This window comes from Penaeus chinensis, chromosome 31 (genome assembly GCF_019202785.1).
Source record: "Penaeus chinensis breed Huanghai No. 1 chromosome 31, ASM1920278v2, whole genome shotgun sequence".
Taxonomy (NCBI): domain Eukaryota; kingdom Metazoa; phylum Arthropoda; class Malacostraca; order Decapoda; family Penaeidae; genus Penaeus; species Penaeus chinensis.
In genome coordinates, this window is record NC_061849.1 from 2,530,125 (window position 1) to 2,542,624 (window position 12,500).

The 12,500-nt window shown below is 37.1% G+C and overlaps 1 protein-coding gene across 1 annotated transcript in view; it reads right to left on the reverse strand.

Annotated features, from left to right (window-relative positions):
* Positions 1 to 3,903: 3,903 nt before the first annotated feature.
* The window catches only part of LOC125041696, a 16,753-nt gene continuing 8,156 nt past the window's right edge, over positions 3,904 to 12,500 (reverse strand). The window contains exons 3-8 of the mRNA XM_047636892.1: positions 12,149 to 12,355; positions 11,586 to 11,834; positions 10,953 to 11,148; positions 9,516 to 9,654; positions 9,005 to 9,161; positions 3,904 to 8,740 (exon numbers count right to left, since the gene is read on the reverse strand). Coding sequence (XP_047492848.1) covers positions 7,835 to 8,740; positions 9,005 to 9,161; positions 9,516 to 9,654; positions 10,953 to 11,148; positions 11,586 to 11,834; positions 12,149 to 12,355 — 1,854 coding nt within the window. The 3' untranslated portion in view covers positions 3,904 to 7,834. The remainder of the gene's footprint in view (positions 8,741 to 9,004; positions 9,162 to 9,515; positions 9,655 to 10,952; positions 11,149 to 11,585; positions 11,835 to 12,148; positions 12,356 to 12,500) is intronic.

A 12,500-nucleotide genomic window follows, 5' to 3' on the forward strand; every position in this document is an offset into this window, starting at 1 on the left:
CGCAAGCACGTACCGACTGGGCAGGATCTCGTAGCAGGCCCCCAAAGTCCTGGATCTTGGTTTTGGTTCAGGAGGCTTCTAGCCCCAGGGGCTTCGCTTCACTGCTAAATGTATCAAGAGCCGCCACTAGGGTTTCAAGGACCCAGATGGAAGTCAAAGTCGGTATCCTTTATATTGTCCAGAGTTGCTCTTCAGTGACTTTGGACAGTAGCTCTACCTAGTATTCATTCCATGAAAGTGTTGAAAAGTGTTGGTGCAAGAACACAGCCTTTCCTTACTCCTGAACTAACAAGAAAATCGACAGGTCCCACCACACTTTCAGTACCAATATACAGGCTTGCTATCAATTCAATAATCTTTGTTGGAATTCCTCTTAGTCTCAGTATTCGCGATGCATTGTATGAAACGTCTTCTTGAGGTCGATGTAAGCTGCAAGCAGCCCACGCCCTAACTCACGTCGGCGCTCTACAAAAACTCGAAAGGCCAGGATACAGTCTATTGTGGACTTACCAGGAGTGAATCCAGATTGCTCCGGCCTCTGGTGCCTCTGCAGGTGGTCTCTGATACATCTCAGAAGCATGTGAGCGAGAACCTTGCCTGGTATACTGAGCAGTGTAATGCCTCAGTGATTGCTGAAGTCCCACCGATCCCCTTTCCCCTTCCAGAGAGAGATGTTCACGCCCCTCAGCAGGTAAGGGGGGATGGTACCAATCTGCCAGATACCAATCTGCCAGATGGCAGACAGGCAGCATGCAAGCTGGATGGGTCTGGCAAATGACTCTCGACACTACCCGCATCTAAGTTAATTGTTGGTAGATCAGCCTGTTATAACTGCTCAGAATAGTCAATGCACGCGCAACCCAACTTACTAAGATTACCTGGCCACTTGTTAAGCAGACTGCAGACGTCTGAGAGGAGGGCTTGGTAGGCAGGACGAAACGACCAGAGATAGCTTCAGCAAACCCCGGACATACTCACCCTCCCTCAACTGTCCACATGAAACACCCTAGGGTTTCTGAAATGGACCCGGAGAGTTGCCACAACTAATCTATGATCATTTCCACAGAATTCGGCGCCACGATACAACTTGCAGTTCTGGAGGATCCTCCAGCGACTGCTATCTATATGCATGTGTATGTGTGTGTGTTTGAGTATGTACATGTATATATATGTGTATATATATAAACATACATACATGTTAGTATTTGTCTATCTATTTATCGATTCATCTAATTATCTATCTATCTATTTATCTAAATATATATCTATATATACACGTGTGCGTATGTATGTATGTATGTATGAATGTGTGCGTTCTATCTATCTATATATCTATATCTATATTTATACATACACACACACACACACACACATATATATATATATATATATACATATATATAGATATATATATATATGTGTGTGTGTGTGTGTGTGTGTGTGTGTGTGTGTGTGTGTGTGTGTGTGTGTGTGTGTGTGTGTGTGTGTGTGTGTGTGTGTGTGTGTGTGTGTGTGTGTGTGCGTACACATATGTATTATGTGTGTAATATAGATAGATAGCTAAGTAGGTAGATATACATACACACACATACACCAACCCCCAGCTAGCTAGGAAAACCCCCGCCTTCATCGAGCGCAAACTGCAAACCGACGAACGCACTGGTCGTGAGTTCCTCCAGAAAATATAACGTAAGGTTAGGTTTGCCTTAAGGCCTGAGACCTTGCATGCTGGAGCAGAGAAAGTGGGGTTTTCTTGCCCTTTACCGAGAGCAAGCTGGGGAGGCAGGGTCATGTATATGCTCAAGATAAAGGTCTATATAAGTATACTGATTTTATATGCTTATGGAGATCTTGCTCAAGAAGATGCACACGCATTTATTCACGGACGCGGACGTTTATACTCATGTGAATTTACGCACATACGCGAAACAAAATGAAAAAACAAAAAAAGGGATAGATTGATTAATGATTATTATAATTATAATGATGATGATGAAGTTGGTGGTGGTGATGGTGATGATGGTGGTGATGATGGTGATGATGATGGCGATGGCGATGGCGATGATGATGGCGATGATGATGGCGATGATGATGGCGATGATGATGGCGATGATGATGGCGATGATGATGATGATGATGATGATGATGATGATGATGATGATGATGATGATGATGATGATGATGATGATGATGATGATGATGATGATGATGATGATGATGATGATGATGATGATGATGATGATGATGATGATGATGATAGCAATAGTAACGATAATAATGACAATGAAAATACTTATGAAAATAACAATAATGACATGATGATCCTGATTAAAAAATAATGACAAATAAAGCAACAAACTAAATAAAAAAAATATATATAATACAAAAAGTTATAATTACATCAAATCAAATAATAAATCGAAACACAAATGAAGTTATAATTCAAGGGAGTTTCGTATTCTCGTCGAGGAAAACGCAAGAAGTCAACGACCCCGCTAAGCGCCGTCGGCAGTTGCTACGCTTGACTGACTGACGTAACCTAATATGCGCAGTCATCTGTGGGATTATATATTTAAAAAGAAGTTTGAGATACTTTAGCTGTCACTTTTTTTTTCGAATGGATGGGAGTGTCTGATGAAAAGAAAAAAAAGTTGAGATCATTGTTTGATTGATTTTTTCTTTGTAACTTTTTTTTTTTTAAATTGTTATTCATGTCATGACACTAATCTTCATACATGTTTAAAGAACCGTGGCTGTTGTCATGCAAAACCGTTATAGTCGTCCATGCGTGTCAGATTTTGTATCGAGTTTGACATTCCTTTCACTTTTAATCTTGGACTTGTTAATTTCAACCATAAACAATTATATTTTATTTTCGAAGACATAATTCTTAACTGTGCAGCCTTGATAAAAGCAGCAACGATTTACTCAATTACTCTACTTATCAATATATCAGCATTTCCCAGACAACGGTGATAATAATAAAAGAACATTATTATTAACTTTTTATTACAAATGGACCAAAAATATGTATTTAGCGTTCTTGGTCCGAAAGTTACGATCAGTAGGTCGGCATTTTCACTCTTAAATACATTTCTTAAATACATTTCTAGTGATAGTTGAGAGGTAACCGATAAGAACAGATTTTGGTGAAAATTGTGCAGATATATGATCGAAATATACAACGCGACAATCAAAATGTTCTATACGAAGTAACGAAAATACTTATCGCTAATATTAACCATTCCGGGAAGATAATTAATTAAGTTTGGCGCGAAAATTAAAAAAAAAAAAAAAAAAAAAAAAATGTTTCAAGAAATGAATAGATTCGGCGGAAAATAGAAAACAAGTGTATAAAACCACAAGTGTATAAATTTAATTTTGTATTACCTTAACCACAGTGATTAACACGAAAAAATACGTGTTTCCATAGGACCAAACCGGCTTTTCCGACTTTTTGTTGTCAATTTCTTCGTTTCCTTTGCTAGGTAAGAACGTGGGTACATGGCATGAAAAGGGATTGTATAAGACACAATGAGTAATGTGTGTACCCTGGTAGAGTATGCGAGAGAAAGGGAGGGGGGGGGGGGTCTCCGTTTATTAGTGAAATTTTCTCATGCAGTCTTTCATCATACTCCTTTCGTTCTGTATTTCTGTTCTTATGAGTATAAACTTCGCCGAGTCTGCTAAGTTTTTCCTCATATATTTGTGAAGACTGGTGTAAACACCTTGCACATAAAATCCACACATGAACTGTAGTATAAACGACATAGATATAGAAGTATTTTTTTTCTGCACAAAAATCATTGAATGGATCTTTGATGCAAACTAACACATTTCTGAGAAAACAGAAATTACACGCATCACTACTCCAAATACGAATGAAAATGAAGTCCACTCATGTACTTATTAACATGATTTTATTTAGAAGTCACATTACATCATGGGCTCCCACCCATTATGAAGTCATACACATCATTGGTTCCCTTACATTATGTAGTCGATACATAGCCAGGTTCCAACCATCACAAAATCTGTTTTCTTCTTAGGTTCCCACTCCACACTTTCTACTCTCACATCCTCCTCATGGGTTCTTGAGTCATGACATCACAAATTTTCAACTTAAATAGTCATGCCTCAGCAAAAATAAAAATAAATAAAAGAAAAATAAAAAAAAGAAAGAAAAAAAGTTAAGGGAATCTCTGCCATAAAAAAAAAAAAAAACACTTTTAACCTCAGACACCCATTCCCTTAATAACTTTCCATAGTAAAAAAAGTGCACTACTTATATCCAGCTGATTCCCATGTAAAGTTCCCACACTCTTACCATCATTTCGGGAGACTAATTTTCACTACTTAGAAAGATTGTACTCTATAAATTAGATATATCTTTTAACATTAAATATACAGCCACTTGAGCCCTCACTCCTTACAAGGTCAATGTGTTTGATCAATCACGCTACATCTTAACAAAGCATTACACGCAGTTTATATACAAAGAACAAATACAGATGATTTTAGTCCAGGGTTAATCAAGATCATCTGTTATAGTATCTCCTCAAAGAGAAATACTGTAGCAAAATGATTTTTCAAAAGTATACTTGAACATGAAATAATAAATGATCTAAAGCTCACCTGAAGAATATTTCTTACCTCAAATTTACATTTGACACAAAACCAATAGACTAGAATATCTAAAATATACTAATTGATGTCTGGAACCCTATGGGCATTACAGAAATAAAAATAGTAAGAATTATTCTGTATACTGAATACATTAACATTTGTGTTTAAGACCAAATCATCTAAACATAAATAAAATCACACCAGAACTGGTGCCAAAAGCAACTGTGTTCCTTCAACTTTGCACTGCTTTCCCGTGGAAAAAGAAAAGAAAAATGGGGAAAGCAGAAATCTTTTCTTTTCTCCCACACTTCTACAAGCCAATAAAATTCAGACTCCCCCCCCCCCCCCCCCCCCTCTTAATGAGAAAGGATATTAATTAAATAATTTGGAGATCAGCACAAAGCATGAAGGCTCAGATTTGCTTCTTTGGCACCCACTGATAACCACAAGAAAACCTTGAACGTGAAAGACTGGGGGTTACAATTCCATTTTGTACTATACCTGTTCACTTTTTTTTCCTTTCGCTTAAATCTTTTAAAACTTGAGGGAAAATTTTCCATTCTGAGTTACAAGGCAGGCATTCATAGGATTTATAAAAATATGAAGTATTGTACAGTTAACTCTCACACACCATTGCAAGCATGCAATGTTTTTGTTTTTTTGTTTTTGTCTTTTTTTCTTTCTCTTTTTCATCATCAGGCAAATATGCAGCTTTGGGGAAATGGAATCAGCAAAATGTGTAATGTCTTTGATAATTACTCCACTGAAACATTTCCAACATACACTCTACTCGCTCACCATAATGTTAGGTTATCTTCCTTTCAACAGGCATGCAATACATTTTTTTTTTTGACATACTAAAAAGGCCTTCAGTACATCTCTAAGGCCTTTAATTTACATGGTGATAGGAAAGCCCAGGCAAAATTTAATAATCATAATAATAATAATAATAATAATATTCAATAAGAACTAAAGTTAAACTAATGATAATCATATAAAAAGAAACACAAGACTAACAGATGAAGCCAGTCTTTGTATGCATTTGACACATGAATAGTATTAGTAGTATATCTTTCAAAGGACCATTTTAGTGCACACCACTGACTAAATTCTTCACCAGGATCTGAGTTTCATTTTGGCTTTCACACCACTCTACCCAATGTTCATGCCGACGTCTCTCTTTCTTGGAGGAAATTCTTTTTGAAATTCATTTGGGACCTTGAGGATCTTCATTAATCTTTCCTTAGCATTTCTATTTCTGATAAGTGATATTAAATGTGGACCTTAATTTCAAAAATTATCCTCTGTAATTTATGATGTTACCTAAAATAATAATACAGAAAAATGATCAGGTTAATCATGCTATTCTTCTTTTGTATCTTTATTAAAATATATAATAGATTTGTCATTAACAACCCAATCACTTACATTACTTTATCATGATTATCCTCATTTTATGTAAGAATAAACATATCAGTATTGTATTAAAACATGACGTTATCTCTGACTATGTTGGTAAATTATGTTTCAAGTAATTAACAAGTTTTAGTACAGCCTTCGTCTTACTTGGAACAATAACCTCAGTGGGACCCCTTAATGAATGTGGTAAAGATCTTACCTGGAACAATGTTAAATGAGACTGGAAGCATAAACTAACTCACCTGTCGCTGAAAAGTGACATCTGCCAAAACCCTCTTTGCACAACAACTAGCAATTAAATTTATAAATGCTATGCCCAGAACTGGCCTCTACAAAGATACAATGCTGTACAAGAAGCTCCCATCATCATACAGACAAGGTCTACCTACCAGTGCACTCTTTCAAACCTTCACACTATGCTAAGACGTCTTCCATCAATTTTCTGACAGCCTCTTATTTGTAAAACTCAGAAACCTTACCATTTTCCTAGTCTCTAAGCTAATCCTTTCTTCTAAAGCCTTTGGTTCAACTAGTTTTTTCAATCCACAACTGCTTTCCATAAATCCTTAGTTTGGTTAATCCACACTGAACTTGCTTCATACCGATCCACAAGAAATGATGCACATTAAGGCATGCATTGCTACTGACAACCTTGCAATCAATCAAGAACTTTTGTCACTCATTGGAACCATTCCTCCTTTACTGCTAGGCAGTATATTAATCTATATATAGCTTTCTGTTACATATACTATGTACAATATTTGTTTACAAAGAATAAAATACAGCTTTTTGTTGCAGTACAAAATCACGCATTTTTTTACAGCTTATGTCTTTTTTTAATTTTTGTTTTTTTTCCTGTCTTTAAGAGGACTCATAATCCAAAAATCATCTACAATCCCAATCATCCTATGTCAATGCTAGGGTCAATGCTATACATTTAAAATATCCTGTAGCCACTACTAGGATCAATCCTTTTTGAAATCACAAGACACCCTCCAATGTTATCCACAAATATTTCACTGCCCCACCCACCCTTCTACCCTAACCCCTTATCAAATCCAGACTTACCAGAAGCACGCCCACCGAGTGTAATCACAGCGGCAAGTGACCACTCCTGCTCACCCCGCTTGGCCTTCCTTCCAACATCAAGAGGAATCTCTCTATTTCACACTACTTCAAATTCTGCAGCACCTTCGGGATTGTCATCCTCATCATTTGTGTAGCTGCTCCACTTAATTTTACATTCTTAAAGCCATTTTATTGACAGTTCTTATCACTTTGCTTCCTCTTGATACTTTGCACATTTTATACCAGCCATATTTCTTATAAACTATATAACTGAACAAGGATATGAGCAAAATATTTCAATCCAACTTATAACTCCCTTTTAACCTACTGATCTTAAAATATATGCATATAAAGAAAGATAGAAAGAAAATAAAAGTTATTGGCAATGTTAACTGCAATAGCTGTTGCAACATTTACAACCAAGACATTTTAGAAGTTCAATATGCAATACATTAAAAATAAATAAGAAAAGAACTATCAATAAAAAACAAACATCATAATGCTGAAAGAGTATTTCTTTAAACACTGAAAAAGTAACTACGATAATAAAAATAGCTTTGTTAACAGACACAACTTTCATTTTTCTGAACAAAAAGAGGGACTTTTCATTGAACCTCTCTTAAAAGCATTTCTTTCTTTTCTTTTCCCCTACAAATAATCCCTCCATGAAAATATTTTTTGCATGCAACCAGTGACAAAGCCAGGAATCTCTCCACTTCTATTACAAAACATCCAGTTTAATTCTTTTGCGCTCCTTGACCCTACGACCCACGGTGTCGTCACTTGTATCACAATTGTCACTCTCTTCATCACTGACACGGCGCTTTAAGGTCCCACATTCACCATCGTCATAAAGGTCATGTTTGAAGGAGCATGACATCGACAAGTCTTCAGCACACTCCTGGCTGGAATCCCAACGGTGCTGCTCTGTCTGGTGAGAGGCACCGCAAGTATGGAAGGCAGAATATGGCTGATAATGGAAATGAGGTAGAGTGCCAGGTAGAGTTGAATGGGTGTGTGAAGGGGCTATAGGAGGAGAGCTCACTGAAGTAGGGGTTACTGGTGACAGAGCCAGAGGCACTCCTGCCTGAGATAAAGAAGTCTGAGATGTCAAAGTATTTGGAGAGGTTGAGCTACTGCTGTTTTGTGAGGCAGGAGTGGATGGCAGAGAGGAGAGATGGAGACATTGAGCTTGAGATAAGGATTGTGACTGTGTCAGAGCTTCAGAGCCAGACTCAGGTTTTGTATCTCTGACCAGGGGAAGAGTTTCAGGCACTACTTTACTGTGTGAGGCAGGTTCTACAGCGGAAGTTTCTGAAGGGGAGAGTTCCAGATCAAACACTCGCTCAAGATTCCTCACAGAGCCATTCATGGCACACAAACCACTGCGTCCACTACCACGGCCAAAGACAGCAGAGGGAGTGGCACTCTCCCCACCCTCCTGAGAGGAAGCTTTAGCCAGGGGAACAAACACCACTGTTTCATCACCACCTTGCATTAACACTCCAGCCTGGAGTTGTTGGTTTGCCCCTTCTCCCACAGCCTGCCCACATCCATAGCACAAGAGAGGGTGGGCGGGGGATTTGGAACGCCAGTACTGGAGCTCAGTCTTGCACTTGTTCAGTTCCTGAAAGCAGCAGTCCTCTTTAGAATCATGGCTTAGAGAACAAAGGTTTTCATGAAAATTGTGAAAATAGTTATAAACCATATATTAAGCAAAATATCAGAGTAGCCATCAAACCTTGGACAGTATTAGGGTAAAAAGAGTAAATATGGACTCCTGAAATGATTAGATGTTTAATATCCGGGCTTCAAAACTCTAGTCAATCATGAAAGATATCTACAGCTTTGTTTGCTAAAAGAGTTTCCAATGCTAATTTGACTCTCTTACCTGGAGAACCGTGCTAAACTTTCTTGAAGATTCTTCAAACTTCTTGTCATATTCATCCATGCGTGTTGCATACTCCATCATCTGCTTGTGCTGGTCAGTCAACTTGCTCTTACAACTCTTCAGCTCCCTCTTCAAAGCAACAAGCTGTGTGTTATACCTGTGGAAAGCCATTAACAATGTAAAAAAAAAATAATAAAAAAAATAAATAAGGGGAAAAAAATCAAGGAGGAAAAATTTCTGATGTGAATTATTAGAAAAAAAAAAAAAAAAAAAAAAAAAAAAAAAAATCTCTGTCTCATTGAAAATAAAAGAACAGGTGGAGGGGCATATGCTTGTAGTAGACAGTAAAAGAAAGAAAAGAAAAAAGATGAAGAAGAAAAAACGTGATTGCATCAAAATTTGTATGTAATAAGAACAATACTATTTCTCCTTTTCTCCTGCACATAGAAGGCCATACAACAATTGACTGCTCCCAAGATGAAGATCAGGACTGGAGCTCGGAGGAACATACCTCCTCATGCCCTGACGTATGCGGCGAATCCTCTTGCGAAGGACCATGTTTGAGGGGGGCAGTGTGTCAAATTCTGGGATGTCATCTTCTGGCTCCGATACTCTTGCACTGCCCCCTGAGGGCCTTACACTGCAGCCGTCTGTAATTTTGGAAAGTCAATGATATAATGGTACTGAATGTTAAAAAAAAAAAAAAAAAAAAAGATACAGAATAATGTATATGAAAACACAAATATATATCCCCCACATATCCACATAACCCCCCCCCTCTCTCTCTCACACACACACACACACACACACACACACACACACACACACACACACACACACACACACACACACACACACACACACACACACACACACACACACACACACACACACACACAGAGAGAGAGAGAGAGAGAGAGAGAGAGAGAGAGAGAGAGAGAGAGAGAGAGAGAGAGAGAGAGAGAGAGAGAGAGAGAGAGATTATGTGATTGATGGCTACTGTCAAAGTAATAACATGAATCTATTATACCAAGGATCAATACAGCATCACAGCATGATCATGATTGTAGTAAAAACCAACTGAGAAGTGTGGGTGAAAATCCAGCTTCACCTAAACCCTACTGTTTGTTATGACGTGTATACACATGACCTGTCAGGATGGGATTAAAGTGGGTTGTCATTGATGGCACAACCTAGTGTAGTTCAGTTTATTTGATAAATCAACAACTGTGTGCAGTGAACGAATATGAAAGGGAGAACTGCACTGTGAAAACAAGCTGAATGTATGCCACAAAGTTTCCAGTCAAGGTATGAGGTTTAGGTGAAGCTTGTCTTCTCGAAGTATACTCTTCAAATCTATTAGTCAAGGCTTGTCCAAGTGAACCCACTGGTACATGATTGTTACATGCAGTTACCTCTACTTTCAAGCTAGCTAGTATGTCCTTGTATATGGCATATATGAATGTAGCCATTTAGAAGAGGTTGCTCCAGATATATTTTTCTACAGTACAAATACACTTTGGGTTCTTGAACACTTGCATTCTTGGAAGGACGGGAGTACTGGTGTGGACAGAACTCATCATTTCATTTATTGATAGGTTTTTTGTACAAAGCATAATTATTGTAAAGTAAAGTAAATATGCATATATATATATATTTATATATATATATATATATATATATATATATATATATATATATATATATTTATATATATATTTATATATATATATATATATATATATATATATATATATATATTTATATATATATATATCACAATTGTCACATAAGTATATATATATATATATATATATATATATATATATATATATATATATATATATATACTTGGAATTATGGCTCACTGAGGGCATTAGACCCTAGTGTTTATGTGGTGTGTACTCACCCCATAAGAGCCCATTCAGGAAAAACACAAAACTCTTACCAGAATATCGAGTAGTGATGTCCAGGAAGTCTGACCCAAAACAGGTTATTTCTGGAAGTCTTGGTTCTATGTGTTCTTTGAAATATTCCATGGCCATTGAGGAGAGATCAAACAGTTCATCTGTCACCTTGTATGCTCTGCCTAGTGTAGGGGTGTTCTTAATGTACCATAAAATACGATGTACTTCATCCAAGATCTGGAAAATGTACAAATATCTACTTTATCACTGCTTTTAAGTCTTTGAAAGGAGATTGTATAGCCCACAAAATATACTGTTTTATATATGGTCCACTAAATTGATTTGTCCTTGAGAAGTAAGAATACAGATTCATTTTGCATTTACTTTCAACCAAGTACCACCTCTAACCAAAATGTAAATATCATCTTTTAATATAATATAATAATTACAGGTGCAAACAGTGACAAGACTATACTTTGATAGATAAACACAACAAAATTAAAAAAAATAAAAAGTTTGGTATCATTTAGAATTCTGTGATGGCATAATCAGACAGGTACTGTTACTAACAAAAAAAAAAAAGCCTCTTATTTGGCTCAGTTGCTTCATAAAAAAAACTTTTTCAGGACTATTACACTTTTTTTTAACCAGATAAAGAATTCACATATACTCACATCTCCTGCAAAGAAGCAACAGTGTTTCCTTTCAATGTGCTTGCCAAAGGACATCTGAAGAAGCATCAAGCGCATGTGTAACGTCTCAACAATGTCATGTTCCCGCACAAGAGGGTGCTTGCGCCTCGCCGACTCCCTTCGAGGCATCTGACCTTTGATGGACTGGAATCTCTGTGACATTAAATGCTGCAGCCGCTGGAAAGCTGCATTCAAGATGTTTGACCCAATTTGCTCGAACCTCTTGCATGTCTAGAGAAAGAGGTAATATTTTTTTCTAATGCAACCAATTTCATCATTCTTAACACTACCAATGTTTATTCTCTTTTATTACAATCAATAAGCTAGGTCAAGGCACTGCACTTGACACTACAAAGAACAAGGGGAAGGAAAATGGTCAACAAACTCGGCTGAGACAATCTATAAAGAAAAAGTAATAATTCAAACTTATAAATGAATAGTAGTAATAATCATCTACTTTATTTGTTTCTTAAAGTCTGAAAAAGCAAACATAAGTTGCCTAGCACGCCTGTTACATTCAATGAACAGTTACAACCCATTCTTACCCGTCTGATCTCGCCAATATTTTTATATGTGAGGTATGAAAAGATCTTTTCAAATATTTCATTTGGAAGGTCTAGGATGTGCAGTTTCACCACTCCCTCCTCCTGTGGTGCTGCAGAATCTGCTGGAAGAGACTGCTCTGCCTGTGGCTCTGTTGGCGACCCAGACGCCAAAGCTAGTCCTGATGGAGACTTGGATCCAACACCCACCTGGAAAACGACCAGGGATCCATCCAATGATTTTAAATGAAATGAGAAAAAGGAAAGTAGATCATTCTTTTTCTCTGCTAGATTCATGGCTTTACAAGGTTACTGAATATCCTCAAATGTTATACAAGATAACCTAGCTGCTGTA